General features: G+C 38.1%; 1 protein-coding gene across 1 annotated transcript in view; it reads left to right on the forward strand.

Moving 5' to 3' along the window:
* The window catches only part of VPS8 (vacuolar protein sorting 8 homolog (S. cerevisiae)), a 251,525-nt gene that overhangs the window by 179,188 nt on the left and 49,788 nt on the right, over positions 1-22,549 (forward strand). Inside the window, exons 42-44 of the mRNA XM_011945863.1 lie at positions 8,362-8,442; positions 11,046-11,215; positions 14,250-14,415. Coding sequence (XP_011801253.1) covers positions 8,362-8,442; positions 11,046-11,215; positions 14,250-14,415 — 417 coding nt within the window. The remainder of the gene's footprint in view (positions 1-8,361; positions 8,443-11,045; positions 11,216-14,249; positions 14,416-22,549) is intronic.

Genomic DNA, 22,549 nt, shown 5'->3' on the forward strand with positions numbered 1-22,549 from the left:
GCCGTGGGAAAGTGTGACCCTGCCTCCCTGTGTCCAGCTGATTGACTCAGGGTGAGCAAATGGCCTAAACAAGGCCGATCAGTGTGCTTTCCAGGACATTTTAGAACTGAACTTGGAAAAGACCTGTAAGTTTCTGATTAAGTCTCTGGATTATATCAGGTACAAATTTCAGGAGTGGACAGTTCCTGTTTTTCCATTATATGGACTGGAAGAGTGAAAAAGCATAATCTGTAGAGAGAAGGAGACGAATGTAGTAGACTCTAAGAAGAGACACACCAATGGATACAATGTATAAAGAGGATTCAAGGCATAGAGACCGGGAGAGGAGGCGACTTGGGGAGAAAAAGCTGATGCACATGAGTCCTTCATTGTGACTCTTGAGACTTAGTAGCATTCCTCTTTTTGGATCTGTGAAATACCCTAGCATCTTTACAGTAATTAACTTTTTTGAGTAAGTTAGATTGAGTTGTATGTATGACTCTATATGACCAAAGGAGTACCAATAAAAGTGTATACCTGAAACAGACTAGGGAATTTGGAAAGATTTCCTGGAAGAGATGTCTGATTCTTAAGAGTCCAAGGAAATCAAGGAAAGAAAGGAGGTAGGATTTATTGTATATACACAAAGACTTTGAGGTGAAAGCATGATACATTTGGGAAGTTACAAGTTTTTTAAGTGTGCTCAGAACATAGGATAAGAATAAAGAAAAATCACAGAGCTGAAATTTGAGAGATAGGCAGGGACTGTGTCTTTAATTGCTTGGTAATTCATGATAAGGAGTTTGGATTTTATTCTAAAATCAGTTGTCATCAAGATTTTTAGCAAAGGAGTGACTCAGACACAAGGGGAGGGGAGTAAAACACAGGGCTGAAAATGAGGTTTTGGGGAAAGTCTGCTGATAGGATTCCCTGTGCTCCTCTACCCCCTTCCAGCAGCCATCAGACGCACTCACTTCCCACGAAGGAGACAGGTTCATTTTCTTGAGACACTGAATGATCTCAGAGAAATAAACCCTGAATAGATTGATGCTTCAGGTTTTCCTCAAGAAAAAGGCTGGCTAGCTGTCCTGTCACTCTACATGGAGTTGCATCAGTCAGCAAGCCTCAGTTACACAACCAGACCTTTCATTCAGATTTAGTATTTCTATTATTAATTACTAGAGCAGTATTAGATTTACAGAGACATTAAACAGAAAATACAGAGAATTCCCTTTTACCCCTTCTCCCTCCCACACGCAGTTTTGCCTACCATTAACGTCTTTGTGTTAGTGTGGTATATTTGTTATGATTGGTGAATTAATACTGATACATTATAATTATTAACTAAAATCCATAGTTTACATTAGGAATCACGCTTTGTGTTGTACAGTTGTATGGGTTTTGACAAATGCGTAGTGTCCTATATCCACCATTACCATATCATATACTGCTCTAAAAGGCCCCTGTACTCCACCTATTCATCCTCCCTACCCTAATCCCCTGGCAACCACTATTTTTTTTTTTGAGACAGACTCTCACTCTGTCACCCAGGCTGGAGTACATTGGCGTGATCTCTGCTCACTGCAACCTCCACCTCCCAGGTTCAAGAGATTCTCGTGCCTCAGCCTCCCAAAAGGCTGGGATTACAGGCATACACTACTGCACCCGGCTAATTTTTGTATTTTTAATAGAGATGGGGTCTTGCCATGTTGACTGGGCTGGTCTTGAACTCCTGGCCTCAAGTGATCTGCCCACCTCTGCCTTCCAAAGTGCTGGGATTACAGGTGCGAGCCACCGTGCCCGGCCCACTGATTTTTTTTTAACTGTCCCTATAGTTTTACCTCTTCCAGAGTGTCATATAGTTGGAATCATAGAGTGCGTAGTCTTTTCATTTTGGCTTTTTTCACTTAGCAATATGCACTTAAAGTTCTTCCATTTCTTTTGGGGGCTCGATAGTTCATTTCTTTTTATCTCTGTGTATTCCATTGTATGGATGTTCCACAGTTTTGTCTATCCATATACCTATCAAAGAACATCTTGGTTGCCTTCCAGTTCTGACAAATTTCAGTAAAGCAGCTATGAACATTCATATGCAGGCTTTTTGTGCGGACTTAAGTTTTAGACTCATTTGGGTAAATACCTAGGAATGTGATTGCTGGATTATATAAGACTATGCTTACTTTTGTAAGAAACTGCTAAACTCTCTTCCAAAATGTCTATACCATTTTACATTTCTGCCAGCACTAAATGAATGTTCCTGTCTCTCCATATCTTAGCAGCATGTGGTATTGTCAGTGTTTTGGATTTTAGACATTCTAGTAGATGTGTAATAGTCTCGCAATCGTTTTAATTTGTAGTTCTCTTACAACATGTGATATTGAGCTTTTATGTGCTTTTTGAAGTGTTTGTTTTCTTGTTGGATTTTAAGGATTCTTTGTATATTTTGGATAAGGTTCTTTATCACATGTGTGTCTTGCAAATATTTTCTCCCATTCTATGACTGGTCTTTTCATTCTCTTAACAGTGTCTTTCACATAGCATAAGTGGTTGCTTTTCATGAAGTCCAGTTTATTGACTTTTTCTCCCATGGATCATGCTTTTGATGTTGTATGTAAAAACTCATCACCAAACTCAAGGTTACCCAGATTTTCTCATATGTTTTCTCCTAAAAGTTTTGTATTTTTGCATTTTACATTTAGAGCTATGATCCATTTTGTGTTAATTTTAGGGGAAAACGTATGGTCAGTGTTGATTCATTTTTCTGCATGTGGATATACACAGTTGGAACTAGTGCCAACACTACTTGTTGAAAGGACTGTCCCTTTCTCCAATGAATTGTCTTTGTTTAGTTGACCATACTCATATGGGTCTACTTCTGGGTTTTCTGTTCTTTTACATTGATCTATTTTCTGTTCCTTCACCAATACCAACGCTGTCTTGATTACTGTAGTTTTATAATAGGTCTTAAAGTCAGGGAGTGACAATCGTCCAACTTTGCTGTTCTTCATTATCATGTTGGCCATTCCTTGTCTTTTGCCTCTCTGCTTTAAACTTCAGAAACAGTTTGTTGATATCTACAAAGTAACTTGCTGGAATTTTGATTAGGAATACATTGAACTTATAGATCAAATGAAGAACTATCATTATAATAATATCAAATCTTTCTCTTCACGAACATGAAATATTTCTCCATGTATTTAGATCTTCTTTGCTTTCCCTCATTAGAGTTTTTTAGTTTTATTCATACAAACTTTATGTATATTTTATTAGACATCTAAATATTTCTCTTAGGTACTAATATGAAGTGTCTTTTTAATTTTAAATTCTAACTGTTGGTAGCTGGCATATTGGAAACCAATTGACTTTTGTGTAATTACCTTGTATCCTGTAACTTTGCTATAATCACTTAATTGTTTCAGGTTTTTTTAGACAATCATGTCATCTGCATACAAAGACAGTTTTATTTCTTCCTTCCCAATCTGTATATCTTTTATTTCCTTTTCTTGTCTTATTGCTGTAACTAGAACTTCCAGTACAATGTTGAATAGGAGTGGTGAGAGGGGATATCTTTTCCTTATTTTCTGTCTTAGAAGAAAGACATCTAGTTTCTCACCATGAAGTATGATGTTAGCTGTAAGGTTCTTATAAATGTTGTTTTTCAAGTTTAGGAAGTGTCCCTCCCTTTCTTGTTTGCTCACAGTTTGTCTATCATGAGTGGGTGTTAGATTTTATCAAGTGCAAATTCTGCATCTACTAATATGATCATGTGATTTTTCTTATTTAGCCTGTTGATGTGATGGATTACAGGAATTGATTTTTCTTGTCTTTTTATTTTTTTTCCTTTTTTGTGGAGAATGGGGTGTCACTGTGTTGCCCAAGTGGGTCTCACCCTGGGCTCAAGCCATTCTCCCGCCTCTGCCTCCGTAAGTGCTGGGATTACAGGCATGAACCACTGCACCCAGCCCATTAATTGATTTTTAAATGTTGAACCAGCCTTGCATACCTGGGATAAATCCCACTTGGTTGTTATGTATAATTCTTTTTATACATTACTGGATTCAATTTGCTAATATTTTGTTGAGAATTTTTGCATCTCTGTTCATATAGTTTCCTCTCTTGTAATGTCTGTGGGTGGTTTTGGTATGAGGGTGATGCTGGCCTCAGAGAATGAGTTAAGAAATGTTCCCTTAGCCGGGCACGGTGGCTCACGCCTGTAATCCCAGCACTTTGGGAGGCCGAGGCATGCGGATCATGAGGTCAGGAGATCCAGACCATCCTGACTAGCACGGCGAAAACCCATCTCTACTAAAATTACAAAAAAAATTAACTGAGCGTGGTGGCGGGCGCCTGTAGTCCCAGCTACTCGGGAGGCTGAGGCAGGAGAATGGCGTGAACCCAGGAGGCGGAGCTTGCAGTGAGCCGAGATCGTGCCACTGCACTCCAGCCTGGGCGACAGAGCAAGACTCTGTCTACAAAAAAAAAAAAAAAAAAGAAAAGAAAAGAAATGTTCCCTCTTCTTCTGTTTTCTCGAATAGATTGTAGACAGTTTGTATAATTTCTTCCTTAACTGTGTGTTGGAATCCTCATTATTTTCCTCAGCAGTCCCGGTATTTAATCCACATCAAATCCTCTCTACTCTATCTCCTAGAATATTTTAGGAGCTAAGTTTTTTCTTCCTTGCCTTTTCACCCTTACCGCAGCCCCAGTCACACCTGTAAATATAAACTCTTTTTGAGCCCTATCTTCATATTAGCTTACTCCCTAGGCTGTGAGTTTTATAAAAGCAGAGATCATGTCTCCCTTGTTCACTGTTATCTACAACACCCAGTGCTGTGCCTAAAACATAGTATATGCCCATTAAATATTAGTTGACTCCCTCACCTAATGTCCTTGTATAGTTCTCAACAGTTTACAAATCACTTTAGTGTTCATTATCTTCTTTGATCTCTAACTGTGCAAATTAAGCTGGGGATGTAGCAATACCTCATATTTCTCATAAGAAAAGTGCCACTCAGAAAGATCAAATAACTTGTCTTATTCAGTTTTGAAATGGGAGCCATTAGAATTAATCCAGGTCCACTAACTTCAAGTTTTAGGGCTTTTCTTCTGTATCTAACACTAATCAAGGCGTTTCTCATACCCACCTCACTTTATCAGATCCCCACCGAAAAATGTAGGGAGCAGCAGTTACTTAGATGCGCAATTGCTCAGATACAACTGAAAAAATTAGTTTTTCAAAAGAAGTGGTCACATGATAACAGATTCTTACAGATCTTGATCTTCACGTGTTTATTCAGACTGATGCCTGGGACCCAAATTACACCGTCTTTTTGTATGAATATTAGGTGATAAGAGAACATTTTAAAGACCGTGTTTATGTTGTATACATTCTGTCTTCGCTCTATGGTAGAAGTAATTTTTAGCTTCTGAGAAGCTGTTTATTACTTTCTCACTGAGGAAAGGCAAACAAATTATTTATAGACTCTCCTGTTTAGGGCATCATTCATATTTTAAAGCAGTGCTCAATTAATAAAGATTTTTTTATTTTAAACATATACATACATGATACAGTAGGTACTAGAAAGCAATAGGAAAAATAAGTGGTCATCACATCTTTTCTAGTGTGTGTCTTGAAAAACACATTTATATGGGTACCCAAGTATGCTCTTCCTTCATAGTTTGCAAACAACTTAAGAGAAACCTCAGCATTTATTCATTGCTAAAGAATCTAGCTGACATCTTTGGAAAATAATTTGAAGAGCTAGTGGTTTGGTGCATGCTGTGCTAGAAGCTTTGAGCTCCCTTTTGCATTCTATAATTTATATGTTGTCCCAGCATGAGATTGTTTTCATGATTTTGCTTTTAAATTATGTATATTACAGTGAAATGTACTGATATAAATATAGAAATGACCTATAAAGATTTCTTTTTCCCAGAATTTAACCTTTTAAGACCTCTTTGTTCTCCAAACCACCTTCATTATAAACACATGCCAGAGCTCTGTTGTCATACTGGATCCACATATTATAGTAAATATTTTCATAGAGTTTTCTAATAAGATATTATACCATCTGTTGATATTTGGCAAATGTGTACTTACTAAGAACTTGACCAAATGTATAATTAAGCATTAACAAGGGTCTATTTTTATGCAAAGAAAATAAAAAGAAAAAATTGTCCAGTGGGTATATGGCTTTGAGTTGTTTTTTCTCTGAAGGACTAGTCTGAGATATCTGTATCTTGCCTTTTGTAAATGATTTCCACATATTTGACAGATATCTTTAGCTTAGTGATATGATCCCTAGCTGTGAAATAGAAATTTTTTCTATTAAGCTTAAGTGATGTGTTCAAGCCCAAACTTGTTAATTTGATACTTACTACACATAGTTATTTTGTGCCTTGGATTTCTTCAGCATAACCCTAGCAGTTGAAGAGGCCAAAGAAACCTCTGGCAGACAATCTCATGCTGCTCTAGACAGACTCAAAGCACTGAAAACCAATCTTAGTTAGGAACTGCACGACCTATTCTGCAAGAGCCATCACTAGAACCCAGAAGAGAAAAATAAGCAAATCCTGAGACAGTTCTTGTACAGGTTTTTCCTGCTTCCATAGGCCTTTTTTCCTTCTGAACTCACACTCTTAACAGTACCAAGACTCCCTAAGAAATAGCCAGACATGTTTCTCATGTTTTCCAGCAATCATTAATTTATCATTTAGTTACCTATGTTAGAAACCCATATGTTCAAGCAAGAAGTAGTTTACTACTTAGTTTATTAGTTTTTGTATCCATACTTGGGAGACCAGTATAGTGTGGTTATTAAAAGCATGATTTCTGAAGTACCTAGATTCAAATCCCATCTTACCTGCTTGATAGTTTTGTGACTTAGAGAAGTTTTTGTAACCTCGTTAAGCCTCAGTTTCTTTACTCACAAAACCTGTTGAAGGAATTTAGTAATGTGGTAAACATAAAGTGCTTAGTACTGTACTTGGCATATGCTACTCACTTAAAATAGCAACTACTTTTATCATAACTGTGTAGCTGGATTCTCCTATTTGGCATGGAAAAGAGTCATTTATGTCATATATAACTTGGTATTAGAGAAAAGTAATAGACTTGACTGATTTGTTCACAGTTTTTAAATTATGATTATTAGTCTAGCCAAAGGTCAGTGAAGTGAGCACATACATATGCTGATGGGGATAAAAATCCTCAAATAAACTTTGGTAGAGCAATTTGGCAATATATATTGATAGCCATGAAAATGCCCTTTGAGTCTGTAGTTTTCTGTCTAGAAATCTCTAAAGAATCAGAGATTCCAATTGAGATTTGCAGCCACTAGCATTTGACAATAGTGGCTGGAGTTTGGGAAAGGGGAAAAGTGAAATGTTCAAAGCAGAAAATGAATAAAACATGATATTTTCACATAATTTATATTCTGTACCTATTAAGAAATACTTGTAATGTGTCACAAGAGTAGAGAAAACAAAGAAATATTTGATGGTATGGAAAAGTGCTCACAATACACGGTTGAGTTAAAAAAAGGTATAAAAATATTTTGTAAAATACTCCAATTTTATACACTAAAAAATATATCCCTCTTTCCCTTCCTTTTCTCACCTCTCCCAGAAACAAGACTAGAGAAATATACATCAAAATATCAACAGTGTTTATCTCTGGTTGGATTTCAGTTTTTGGTGTGGTTTTTTGTTTTTTTGTTTTTCATTTTTTTGTTTTGTGTTTTGTGTGTGTGTGTGTGTGTGTGTGTGTGTGTGTGTGTTTGGTACACTTCAGTGTTTCCAAAATGTACATAATAAACAAGTTACTTGGCATACCTCATATGAAATGCAGTGGAGGGAACATTGGATATCTAGGTATCTGTTGTTTATCAGTAATGACTTTACTGAAAAAAACTGAGAGCTGTTTTCTCAGAACCTGTTTGTCTCCAAAACTGGTGCGATTTAGTTGGTTAGGGGCAGGAGGTGGCTAAATGGGATCACAGGAGGAGTTGTTGGACAGATTCTGGGTATTCCTGAGTACACTGGTTTTAATGTAACAGATAAATAAGTGTGCAAAGAGGGAGAGTTGCTGTTTTATATGAAGGAGAGGAAGCTTCTTGCAGAAACAAAATAAAAGTAAAGTTTAATTAGACTTGCAAGGATTGTTAAGAAAGGGGCTTGGATAATTTAAATTTTGTTTTTCAAAAATATTTGAGATGATCAGAGGAAGACTATGGTACATTTCCAGTGGAACATTTGTGGAAGAATAAATATTTTGTGACTGTAGAAAAATACTTAAAAGCATTTGGCTTTTTCAGATAACTTACATTTTAAAGTAATTTTAAAATATAGAATTATAACAGAGTTATATTTTTTTCTAATTAGGATCCAGTTTATGGAAAAGGAAAACTTGGAGAAATCCAGGGACTTATTCTGGGAATGTTAGATACCTTTAACTATGAACAAGTAAGTAAGCTACTTGTTACATCTAAGTCTGTCCTAAGGTAGAAAAATGCTATTTTCTTTAATTTTGTACCTATACTTAAAAAAAAAGTTACCCTTTGTAGGGACATGGATGCAGCTGGAAACCATCATTCTTAGCAAACTATCACAAGAACAGAAAACCAAACACTGCATGTTCTCACTCATAGGTGGAAACTGAACAATGACATCACTTGGACTCGGGAAGGGGAACATCACACATCAGGGCCTATCATGGGGAGGGGGGAGGGGGGAGGGATTGCATTGGGAGTTATACCTGATATAAATGAGGAATTGATGGGTGCTGACGAGTTGATGGGTGCAGCACACTAACATGGCACAAGTATACATATGCAACAAACCTGCACGTTATGCACATGTACCCTAGAACTTAAAGTATAATAAAAAAATAAAAAATAAAAAAAAATAAAAAAATTAAAAAAAAGTTACCATCTATTTACTGGCAGTTAGGTAGACTGAGGTGTATGTGTGTATATTTATTTCAGTTTTTAATTTCTCTCACCAGGCATGGTAGCTCATACCTGTAATGCCAGCACTTTGGAAGACTGAGACAGGAGGATTGCCTGAGGCCAGTTCGAGTCCAGCCCAGGCAACATAGCAAGACTCTGTCTCTACAAAAAATAAAAATAATTAGCTGGGCATGGTGGCATGTGCCTGTAATTGTAACTACTCAGGACGATCCATTGAGCCCCGGGGTTGGAGGCTGCAGTGAGCTATGATTGTGCCAGGTGACAGAGCAAGACCCTGTCTCTAAAAAAAAAAAAAAAAATTCTCTTGACCTTGATTTGTGTACACACACACACATTTCAGAATGTAGAAATGCATCTAATTCAAATTTAGTTTATTTTAATTCATTGACAGTGAAACAAATATCTTTTTTTTCAAAATGAAAGTATGAGAAACTTTCTGGAAAAATAATTTAGTACAAAGCTATACCACATGAAAAGGAAGGGTCAACATGAATATAGAAAATTGCAAAATAAAATTAAACAAGTATTATTTTAAACATTCTGAAACAGATAGTTGTCACTAACCATTGTATTAGTCCGTTTTTATGCTGCTGATAAAGACGTACCCAAGGCTGGGCAGTTTACAAAAGAAAGAGGTTTATTGGACTTACAGTTCCACGTGGCTGGGGAGGCCTCACAATCATGGCAGAAGGTGAAAGGCACGTCTCACATGGCGGCAGATAAGAGAGCTTGTGCAGGGAAACTCCCCCTTATAATACTGTCTGCTCTCATGAAACTTATTTGCTATCATGAGAACAATACAGGAAAGACCCGCCCCCGTGATTCAGTTACCTCCCACCACACATGGGAATTCAAGATGAGATTTGGGTGGGGACACAGCCAAACCATATCACTATAAATGGTCGTTAGTCTTCCCTTAACTCAAAATTGTCTTTAGCTTTAAGTCTCAGTAAGCGCCAGCCTGGTGTTCGGGCTTTTTTCTTAGCGTACTGCAAAGTGACTGCTGAAGCCACCTAGGAAAAGTACCATTTAGGTCTGTTGGAGACAACGTCTGCTTTTTTTTTTAAGAATCTGTGAGAAGAAAAAGGAAAATCTGGGTGACAGCTTTTCTTAGAATGTTGTAAGAATTGCAGTTTGGCTAAGTGTAGCCCAGTGAAGCTTGATACTCCTGCAGGCACAGATTCCACGTTAGCAGAAGTAAAGTTGAGTGCAAGGCAGAAAATGTTTACCAGTTTTGGAACTATGGAAGAGGAGAAAAACATGATACTGATTGGAAAGAATGAGACCATTAGAACCAAAAGTTTTGCGTTACAGGTAAGGTTAAAGAGCTAAGCTGTATAGCAAGGAGGGCAGGCAGTACCTAGCTCTATCTTCCCCTTCAGTACTGAGAGAAAAGAACCCAACTACGTAGCCAGATGATATATACCAATGTTAAGAATGAGATACAAAAACAATACTTTATAAATACATAGAGCCTTAAAATCACTTAATGTGATAGCTGTTAAAATGTCTTTATGTGACTTAATGATAGATGTCATGGTCTTGAGTAGATGCAAATGACTTCTAAGTGCTGATCAGGAAAATGTTATCTCTCTGCCCAAGGAAGGTGAAAATGGAGTAGTGGCCATTAGCTTTACTAGTGAAAAGATATTTGAAACATTACCATGAATGCAGTTTCAATAAAAAATCTGGGATTCAGACTTAGCTGTATTCTTTATTACAACACTCTGAGCCATTCAGAGAGCAGTTATTATATAAATGTAATAAATAGATTTGGGCTTATCTAGTCATTTGAAAGCCATCAATACTGAATTAAGCTGCAGAATGGCAGAGCTCACATTTCTCAGTAGAAACTAATGACAGACTTGAGAATCTCATAACGTATACACTCACCATTACTCTGCACATTGAGGTTAACTGCTTGAATTTGTGAGGTTTTGATTTTTTTGGTTTCAACAATTTTATCCCTTTATAATGTGTTCCAATTTTAGTTGTTGGTAGTTGAAAACTAAACAAGTGCTATTCACCATCCATCTTCTCTATCTCTTTCATTTTATAACCTTTTGTTTGTTTGTTTTTTGTTTTGTTGTTTCATAGACCCTGCTGGAAACAACAACTAGCCTTCTAAACCAAGATCTCCATTGGTCATTGTGTAACCTGAGAGCTTCGGTCACCAGAGGACTGAATCCCAAACAAGATTACTGCTCTATATGTTTGCAACAGTACAAGAGACGCCAAGAAATGGCTGATGAAATTATTGTCTTTAGGTAAGAAAGGGAAATAAATGTTACATGTATGGTACATGTACGTCTGTGGCATTATCAGGCAAGAATACACATGGATACACAGACAGGCAGTCATTCTAGCAATGAACATGATAGGCAAGTTCCTGCCCTCACAGACCTTACATTCTGCATTGGGGTGGAGGTTAGGGTGCCCAGGCGAGACATAAATACAGAGGAATAAGAGCTTTGGAGAAAAACAAAACGCAGGACAAATGGATAGAAGGATGACCTGTTCAGGACAAGTGCTATTAAATGAGGGAAGGCATATCTGAGGACGTGACCTTTGAGCAGAACAAGAGAGGAAGGAGCAAGGGTGCTGAGAGGTGTTTGGATTCCAAGTATCCTTTAAAGGTAGGGATAATTTGCTGGTGTATTAGATGCGGAATATGAGAGAAAAATGAGTCTTTGGTCTGAGCAATTGGGTAAACATGTACCATTGTCTAAGATGAAGAAGATACAAGGAAGTGGGGAAATCAAGAGTTTCGTCTTGCACGTGTTAGGTGTGATGTGTACTGTTAGACATCAAGTAGGGATGCCAGCTAGACAGTTCTTCAAGTCAGAAATCTGGAGATGTGTTGAGACTGGAAAATTTTAATTTAGAAGTTGTCAGCATATGATATTTAAGCTACATTGCAAAGAGAGAAGAACCCTAGTGCAGAATGAAGGTGTTGGTCTCAGGAGCAAAGACAGCTCATCTAGAATGTATGGATAGAGGTAACACGATATGGCCATGGAGCCAAACTTCCTGAGTTCAGATATTGACTCTGCTACATGCCAGCTGTGAGACCTTGGACAAGTTATTTAACCTCTTTATATTTTAGTTTCCTCATCTGTAAATAGGATAATAGTACCTACCTCCTAGGGTTTTGTGAGGATTGAATGAAATGATTTATATAAGGCACTTGTAACAGTGCCTGGCATGAGTAAGCACTATCTGAATGTTAGCTCTGCATGGAGATTGGTAGACTTGATGGTTGGAAGAGGAGGTAGTTTTCTTCACACGAAGAGCCCATTCAGGCGAGAAATATTTATTGAGCACCTGCTGTATGTGAGCTGCTATTCAAGGGGATAGGATACAGGAGGAACGAAACAAGGCTCTACCCTCATGGAATTTACATTGTAGTGTCAGGGATAGACCATAAGCCAACAAGTGAAATGCCAGATACTGATAACTATCACGGGGGAAAAAAATGTTAAAGAAGATACAATGTTTGGTGGTGGATGCAGATATTTTATATAGGTTGGTCAGGGAAAGGCTCACTGTTAAGGTGACTTATGAACAGACAACTTAAAAATTAATTAATAGAAAAATAATTAATAGTTACATGAATAAAAACAAGCTATGTTATAGAGAAAAAGGAATGTTGGGAGCTACTAATTTATAGAGTAGCCCGGAAAGCCTTCTTGTTTAAATGACATTTGACGGAATCTAAAGGAAGTGGCTGCGCAACCTCAGAAGAGAGTACACCAGGCGGAAGAGCCGAGTGCAGAGACCGTGAGGCGGGAGAGCCTTGGCATTCTGGAGGACTAGTGAGTAAGGCTAGTGGCACCTCAGCAGCCAAGGAAGGGGACAGTGAAAGAGACTTCAGAGGAGCAGAGGCCAAATCATGTAGGAGCTGGCCCAAATCTAACTCATTTTTATAATGAAAGTGAGACTTTTACTCTGAGATGCGAAGCCATTGGATGATTTTGAGGACTGGGGCGGTGACATGATCTGACCTATGTCTTAAGGATTACGCTGACTGTTGTGTTAAAGGACTAGAGAGATCAAGGGGGAAAGCAGACGGATCAGTTTATATATATATATATATATATATATGCACACACACACACACACACACAGAGAGAGAGATAGGAAGAAAAAAGAAAAAGAATATAAAGACTATAGAAAAGAAAAGGATTGATTTCTGAAATGTCCAACATTTTAGGTTAGAGAAATGAAGACAAATCAGTGTAGATGGCTGAGAATTATTCTCAGTACTCAACTTCTGGGAGGCTGATATAGTCATTTAATGTAATCAATAGGGAATTTCTTTATATGAATAGTGTAAGGATTTACTACAGCAGTGACATTTTTGTAAATGTTTAATCAAATCACAACCCTTGCCTTGAATTTGGTGATCAGACCAAATTCAAATTGTTGTTATCAAGCTACTTAAATAGTTATGATTTTTTCCAGTTGCCTTTTTTTAATTTTATTTTTTTCTTTTTGAGATGGAATCTCATTCTGTCTGCCAGGCTGGAGTGCAGTGACGCAATCTCAGCTCACTGTAACCTCTGCCTCCTGGGTTCAACCGATTCTCGTGCCTCAGCCTCCTGAGTAGCTGGGATTACCGGTGTGTGCCACCACACCTGGCTAATTTTTTGTTTTTCTTGTTTTGTTTTGTTCTTTGTTTTTTTGAGACAGAGTTTTGCTCTTGTCGCCTAGGCTGGAGTGCAGTGGCACGATCTTGGCTCACTGCAACATCTGCCTCCCGGGTTCAAGCAATTCTTCTGCCTCAGCCTCCCAACTAGCCGGGATTATAGGTACCTGCCACCACACCCGGCTAATTTTTTGTATTTTTAGTAGAGGTGGGGTTTCACCATGTTGTCCAGGCTGATCTCAAACTCCTAACTTCAGCCGATCTGCCCGCCTCGGCCTCCCAAAGTGCTGGGATTACAGGCATGAGCCACCATGCCCAGCCCCCCGTTGCATTTTTTTCAGACTATCTGAAAATGCCATCCATATTTCATAGTTTGGTAAATGAACAGAAGTTCAACTCATCCTTTGGGTAGTTTGTAGTCAGAGAACAGTGATTTGTTTGTACTCACAACATAAGTATACAAATATATGAATGTGGATTTTTAAAAAGAGAGGACAGCAGCAAGTACATTCCTTTCTTGTTTCTTACCCTGTACAGCCATCAGTGCCTTTCTACTTGTTAGATATCTTTATTGCTTCTAAGTACACTTACAAGCTTATGTTGATGGATTTTGTGATAGTAAAAAGGACACATTCGTTGCCTTCATTTTGCAGCTGTGGCCATTTGTATCACTCATTCTGCCTTCAAAACAAAGAATGCACCATGGAAATTGAGGGCCAAACAAGATGGACATGCTACAAATGCAGCTCAAGTAACAAAGTAGGAAAACTCAGTGAAAATTCATCTGAAATTAAAAAGGGAAGGATAACCCCATCACAGGTAAGACTTGTTTTCATGGCAAAATGGAGATGGTCTTTTCTTACCAATGTCATTTGGGCCTGGTTTTCATTTTCTTTGGTTCCCATAGGTCTCAACAAATTTACCTGATGGGTATTGGGTACATGAAATGTTCTTTTCAGTCCTATTTGGTGTTTGAAGAGCCTCTCTTCTCTACTCAGTACAGAAAAAAACATGAATTTGAGAGCAACAGATGATATTTTCTGCCTTTAAAAGGCTGAAGATCTAGTTGGACAGATGAGGTGTACACACATGAGCCTGTTTTTAAGACCCTTTGACACAGTAACAGCCCAGCAAATACGACTGAATACTTGCAAGTACCAATGAGTACCTATATTAAGAGTGCAGAATTATGACTTTTAAGTAGGGCTGATGATGGACAAGGTGCATGCACATATGCTCTTTCACTGCCTTTGGAGTCTGACTGCTGGACTAGATGATAATTTTATGTATTTTACAGCCTTTTTTTTAAAGCAGGCAGTGGAGCAGAATTTGAACTCTACCGCTTGATAGTTTTCAGGAGAACAGAGCTTGACAACACAAGGGGTTCAATGTGGAGAAGTTACTGGGACGGGGACTTGATCATTGTGCTCTACTCAGCTATACTTCCTCTTTGAAGTAGTATCATATTTTCGGCTTCCCATTCCTTCCTCTGTGCTACCCTATCCTATAATTGGCCCTCACATCACATAGTGAAAAGTTGGGCTTGTTACTTTTCTCTTTTTTTTTTTTTGAGATGGAGTCTCGCTCTGTTGCCCAGGCTGGAGTGCAGTGGTGTGATCTCGGCTCACTGCAAGCTCCACCTCCTGGGTTCACACCATTCTGCCTCAGCCCCCTGAGTAGCTGGTACTACAGGTGTATGCCACCACGCCTTGCTAACTTTTTGTATTTTCAGTAGAGACAGGGTTTCACTGTGTTAGCCAGGATGGTCTCGATTTCCTGACCTTGTGATCTACCTGCCTCGGCCTCCCAAAGTTCTGGGATTGCAGGTGTGAGCCACCGCACCCGGCCTCTCTTTTTGTTTCATCAGCCATCAGCATTGTATTAGAAGCAAAGCCTGGGAAAACCTCATGACTAACATCTCTCCAGATAACAATGTAGAACTTCTACTCTCCAGTGGTAGCCTTTCCATTTATACCTTCCCCAAGTTTGTACTGAACAGTGTGATAGGCACTTGCCTGGTGCCTGGTGATAAAATGGTAGACAAGGCAAACATGGTCTTGTCTTGCAGAGTTTACAGTCAATGAAATTATAAAAGGATTTTTGACTAAGTACTCTCAAGTTTTTTCTGACTGCAATTCAGTTCAATTCTAATACTACCTAGAGTTAGAGACTCCATAGTTTAAGAGTTCAGTTCCATAAGACAGTCCTGGCCAGGCGCAGTGGCTCAAGCCTGTAATCCCAGCACTTTGGGAGGCCGAGACGGGCGGATCATGAGGTCAGGAGATCGAGACCATCCTGGCTAACCCGGTGAAACCCCATCTCTACTAAAAAATACAAAAAAACTAGCCAGGTGAGGTGGCGGGCACCTGTAGTCCCAGCTACTCAGGAGGCTGAGGCAGAATGGCATAAACCCAGGAGGTGGAGCTTGCAGTGAGCTGAGATCCGGCCACTGCACTCTAGCCTGGGCGACACAGTGAGACTCCGTCTCAAAAAAAAAAAAAAAAAAAAAAAGACAGTCCTCACTTTAGATGCCAGTCACAAAGTACTCAGTCTACCTACTTTTTCTGACTTGGCTGCAAATTCAGTGGTCCCCATGACCCCCTCTCGGGTTCCATAATTCACTAGGATGACTCACAGAACTCAGGAAACACTTTATTTACATTTACCAATTTATTATAAAGGATGCGACTGAGGAAGAACCAAATGGAAGAGATGCATAGGGCAAGGTTGGGAAGGGGGATGAGGAGTGGTAGAGATTCCATGCCCTTTCTGGGCCTAGCACCTTCCTAGCACATCAATGTCTGCACTAACCTATAAACTCCTCAACCCCACCATTTACAGGTTTTTCTGGAGGTTTCATTATGTAGTCATGCCTGTTTAAATTATTGGCCATTTATGATTGAGCTCAATCTCCAGCCCCTCTCCCCTCTGCACAGGTTGGGAGATGGGGCTGAAAGTTGCAAACCTCTAACCATGGCTTGGTCTTTCTGACACCCAGCCCCCATGCTGAAGCTACCTAGGGGTCTCCAGTCACCAGTCATCTTATTCTCATGCAAAAGACACTCTCATCACTCAGGAGATTCCACTTGTTTTAGGAGCTGTATGCCGGGAACCTAAGACAAAGGCCAAATATATGTATTTTTATTATACCGCAAGTACTTACAGATGAACTATGCTGTAAGATAATGAGTAGATATGAAATAGGTATGAGGGATCATGGAAGGCTTCCTAGAAGTGCCATGTTAGCTTCCCTTGAAGGGAAAAAAAGAGGAGTAAGCTAGACAAGTTTAAGTGCAAGGGTAGACAGCAAGGGGAGTATTGCAGGCAGAGGAAACAATACATGGAATAAACACAGAATTAGAAGGTAAGCAGAATGGAATCAAGAGGGTCAGAGAGAGTGATATGAGGTGAGGCTCATTAGGCAAGCAAGGACCAAGTTAAGTACTTACGTGTGCCAATACTTATGGCATTATATTTTTTCATTGGTAAGTATAATGTTAACTGTAGAATTTTAGTATGTAACCTTTATATCATGTTTAGGAAATTCACTTTTATTCCATGTTTTCTTGAGAAATTTTTCATGAATTGGTGTAAAATTTTGAAAGCCATTTACATTACATTGGTGGCCCTCTTCCCTTATTCCCCACACCTCCTGCAGCGAAGAAAGGTAATCTGTTTCATTGAATTTCTTCCTTCTCAAGCATCAAGAAAGGGGAAACCATTTTATTTAATTTTATTTTTAAATTTTTTATTTCCATAGTTTTTGAGGAACAGGTGGTTTTTGATTACTTGGAAAAGTTATTTAGTAGTGATTTCTGAGATTTTGGTGCACCCATCAGCCAAGCAGTGTACACTATGCCCAATGTGTATTTTTTTATCCCTCACTTCACTCTAGTCCTTCCCCCCTCCCTGAGTCCCTAAAGTCCATTGTATCGTTCTTATGCTTTTGCATTCTCATAGTTTAGCTCCCACTTATAAATGAGAACATAAGATGCTTGGTTTTCCATTCCTGTGTTACTTCACTTAGAATAATGGTCTCCAACTCCATCCAGGTTGTACAAATGCCATTATTTTGTTTCTTTCTATGACTGAGTAGTATTCCATGGTGTATGTATACCACATTTCTTTATCCACTCCTTGGTTGGTGGGCATTTTAGGTTGGTTCCACGTCTTGCAGTTGCAAATTGTGCTGCTATAAACATGCATGTACAAGTGTCTTTTTTGTATAATGACTTCTTTTCCTTTGGGTAGATACCAGGTAATGGAATTGCTGCATCCAATGGTAGTTCTACTTTTAGTTCTTTAAGGAACCTCCATACTGTTTTCCATAATGGTTGTACTAGTTTACATTCCCACCAGCAGTATAAACGTGTTCCCTTTCCACTACATCCATGCCAACATCTAATTTTTTTTTATTTCTTAGGTCCATTCTTGCAGGAGTAAAGTGGTGTTTTACTGTGGTTTTAATTTGCATTTCTCTGATAGTTTAGTGATGTTGAGCATTTTTTCACATGTTTGGCCATTTGTGTATCTTCTTTCGAGAATTGTCTATTCGTGTCCTTTGCCCACTTTCTGACAGGGTTGTTTTTTTCTTGCTGATTTGTTTGAGTTCTTTATAGATTCTGGATGTTAGTCCTTTGGTGGATGCATAGTTTGTGAATATTTTCTCCCACTCTATGGGTTGTCTGTTTACTCTGCTGATTTTTCTTCGCCTGTGCAGAAGCTTTTTAGTTTAATTAGCTTCCATTTATTTATTTGGGCTTTTTTTTTTGCATTTGCTTTTGGGTTCTTGATCACGAAGTCTTTGCCTAAGCTAATGTCTAGAAGGGTTTTTATGGATTCAGGTCTTAGATTTAAGTCTTTGATGCATCTTGGGTTGACTTTGTATACAGTGAGAGTTGAGGATCCAGTTTCATTCTTCTACATGTGGCTTGCCAATTATCCCAAGCACCTTTTGTTGAATAGGGTGTCCTTTCCCCACTTTATGTTTTTGTATGCTTTGTCAAAGACAAGTTAGCTGTAAGTATTTGGCTTTATACCTGGTTTCTCTGCTTTGTTCCGTTGGTCTCCATTCCTATTTTTATACCAGTACCATGTTGTATTGATAACGATACCCTTGTAGTATAGCGTGAAGTTGGGTAATGTGATGCCTCCAGATTTGTTCTTTTTGCTTAGTATTGCTTTGGCTATGTGGGCTCTTTTTTGGTTCCATGTGAATTTCAGGATTTTTTTTTTCTAGTTCTACTTAGAATGATGATGGTATTTTGATGGGAACCGCATTGAATCTGTAGATTGCTTTTGGCAGTATGGTCATTTTCACAATATGGATTCTACCCATCCATGAGCAAAGGTATTTCCATTTGTTTGTGTCGTCTATATTTCTTTCAGCAGTGTTTTGTAGTTTTCCTTGTAGAGGTCTTTCAACTCCTTGGTTGGGTATATTCCTAAGTATTTTATGTATTTATGTATGTATTTATTTATTTATTCTTGCAGCTATTGTAAAACGGATTGAGTTCTTGATTCTCTTGGTTTGTTGTTGGTGTATAGCAGTGCTACTGATTTGGGTATGTTAATTTTGTATCCTAAATCTTTATTCAATTCCTTTATCAGATCTAGGAGCTTATTGGATGGGTCTTTCGGGTTTTCTAGGTATACAATCATGTCATTGGTGAACAGTGATGGTTTGACTTCCTCTTTACTGATTGGGTGTCCTTTCTTTCTTCCTCTTGTCTGATTGCTCTGGCCAGGACTTCCAGTACTAAGCTGAATAGATGTAAGTGGGCATCCTTGTCTTGTTGCAGTTCTCAGGGGAAACCATTTTAAAATTGAATCTACACATCAGCAGCAGGTTTGTTTCTGAGGCTATCTCATTCTGCAGGACAGGAAAGATGACCCAGCATTTTCGTTATCAGGAAACTTCAGTAAGATCAAATCTAGACACTTTATTGTAATTGTGTGGAAGACAGAATGAGGACTATTTTGTTTTTTCTTAAATTTTCCTCTAGCTGTCTGTGTCCCTTGATTTTCTTGCATAAGATATTGTAAAAATCTAGTGGGTTAGGTAACATAAGAAGGAAGAGAATATGAAATTTATCAAATACATGTGTTAGATGTTTTATGGTAAGTTAGTCTTTACATCAAGTTATGAGGGTGATATCCTTATTTTACAACTGTAGGAACTATCTGTAGCTCAGAGAATGAGGGCCAATATTTGATCTCAAGTTTGTAAGACCATTATCACCCCAAATTGTCCTAACACCAACCTAATCTGTTTTTATTCTGGCTTTATTGAAACCTGGTAAAGCTGATTTTTCAAATACATCCATACTATATTGGCAGTCCTAATTAAGATTTCTCACCATTGTGTGAACCATTCACATTTCCAGTTATAAGAAAATTTAAAATGAAAATACTAATTCTACTATGATGGTTTCTATTAAATTTTGTTATAAGAAAGTTTTACTTTGCTTCCTTAATTTCCTTTAAAAATCTGTCATCCTGGTTAAGTTCCTACGCAGTGCATGGAGAGGAGTGACTCAGACATCAAGCTGAAACAGCCAGTCAGCTTCCACCTGTTGCGCTCTACACCTAGAAGATGGTGAATGCATTGGAGTTCCCTCACTGCCTTTGTAATGGGATCCTTCTGTCAAATAACTTTTTATTTCATCTTTTTCCAAGACGTGAGATAATTAACTTTTACTTCTTCAGTTTCTGGCTTCAGCTCTACAGGATGCAAGAGTTACCCTCAAAACTATGGTCATGGCAGATAAAGTCTTTCTTCCTGCCACTTCTATCTCACTGCTTTTTTCATCACTGGTCAATATATGCAACCAATAATTCAGACATAATAGTTGTCTGCCAACAAGGTTACATAGATGTGATGGGGATTACTCCCCAGAAAGCCTGCTTTCCTCTGGAATAAGCACTTTTAGTCTTCAAAAAAAGGAGAAATGACCCAAATTACTTTCTTTCCTTATCTCCCCCTCTTCCTTCTTCCCCCAAGCTTACTGAAAATCAGGTCTATAGAACAGGCCTTGTAAATCCATCTGATTCTCTTTCTGATTTCTCTACATACTACCCACAGGAGAAACTAATTTCAACTGAAGTACTCAACATTCTAGTATATTTTCTCAACGAACATTACTCAATCAAATAATTTATTTTTTTAATTTTATTTATGGTTTTTGAGATGGGGTCTCACTCTGTCGCCCAGGCTGGAGTGCAGTGACACGATCTTGGCTCACTGCAAGCTGTGCCTCCCGGGTTCATGCCATTCTCCTGCCTAAGCCTCCTGAGTAGCTGGGACTACAGGCGCCCACTACCACACCTGGCTAATTTTTTGTGTTTTTAGTAGAGACGGGGTTTCACCGTGTTAGCCAGGATGGTCTCAATCTCCTGACCTTGTGATCCACCCGCTTCGGCCTCCCAAAGTGCTGGGATTACAGGCGTGAGCCACTGCTCCCGGCCTATCAAATAATTTAAATTTCTCCTTTGATTATTTCTTTATTAAATTCATAGTAGCAAATAACAATCTTCTTTGGCATTGATTAGCATGAGAAGACATTATCTTGCTATTAATTGTTAAAAAAATAGTATTTGTTAGTCAACAGGCAACTTGATATAAATTCAAAGAAAAATATCTAAGATTTGCTAGATTTCAATTAACAGGGCTTGGAGTTCTTGAGAGTAGGTAATAAGCTAACACATTGTTATGTACCAGAACATTCAAGTTGTTATTCCTTTTAAAACTTCAAAAGCAAGAACATTCTTAGACACTCATTAGGGAGTTTTATATAGTATTGTTCAGAATCAGCTGAGTTTTTCCCCACTACTTGGAACTGGTTTTATTTCTTGGTATTTATTGTTCTCTAGGAAAATGTTTTGTCTTTTGGGGTAAATGTATAAATAATGCCAGGAGGAAGTATGAACAACTTCCAAGTAAGTATTCAGTAAATGATATTTATGTTCACTAGCCATAATTTTCTCTTAACCATTGCACATTACTTAATTGTTTTGAATTCCCACTATACTTGGAGATTCAGTTTACATGCCATTTAATGAAATAGGAACAGTGATATTAATGCCTGTTTTCATTTGTCCATTTTAAAAGAATATTAGCTTTCTGATATAAATAGGTCATATCAATACTATATTACTATAATTAAATATATATTACTATAATTAAACCAAATACTAAAAAATGAGATTTCAGTGTTCAGCAGTAGTGTCATTTCTCAAAAGAGTGTCTTCAACATTAAACTTATAAATTAAATGAAGATTAGTATATGTCAGAAGTGCATAGAGATGATTGATCATCCTAATATAAATGCAGCATTTTGAGGATACTTTTGCCCATTTTCCAATAATCTTGTTATTGTACTGTAGTACTAAGTGATTTATTACTTCAGCCAGTATTTAATGTTAAGTGATTCATTACTTCAGCCAGTATTTAATGTATACCTGCATTGAGCCAAACACTATTCCTGGTATGACAATACATTGGTGAATAAAAAAATAACCATAGTTCCCACTATCATATAACTTGCTATCTAGTAAGGGAACTAGACATAAATAATTAAATAAGCAAGCATTATATCAATTATATAGCTTCAAATTGTGATAGGTACATAATTGGCATAAAGGGAAATAGTAGAATATTATAGGGAAAATAGCATGAGGGAAATGTACTTTAGATGGTTAGGGAATCTTTATATGCAGAGGTAATATTTAAGCCAAGACTTGAAGGCTAAGGTGGTACCAGCCATGTGAAAACCGTTTCAGGCAAGAAATTTCAGGCAAGAGAGAACAGCAAGCACAAAGGATCTGAGGAGACAAATGACTTGTTCAAGGAACTGAAAAAAGATCAGCAGCTGGAACATAGTGCCTAAAAGGGAAAATGGCCAGGAATGAGGTTGAAGAAGTGGGTAGACAGGGCCTGGTTAGCCTTAAAGAC

This window comes from Colobus angolensis, unplaced genomic scaffold (genome assembly GCF_000951035.1).
Source record: "Colobus angolensis palliatus isolate OR3802 unplaced genomic scaffold, Cang.pa_1.0 Scaffold245, whole genome shotgun sequence".
Lineage (NCBI taxonomy): Eukaryota > Metazoa > Chordata > Mammalia > Primates > Cercopithecidae > Colobus > Colobus angolensis.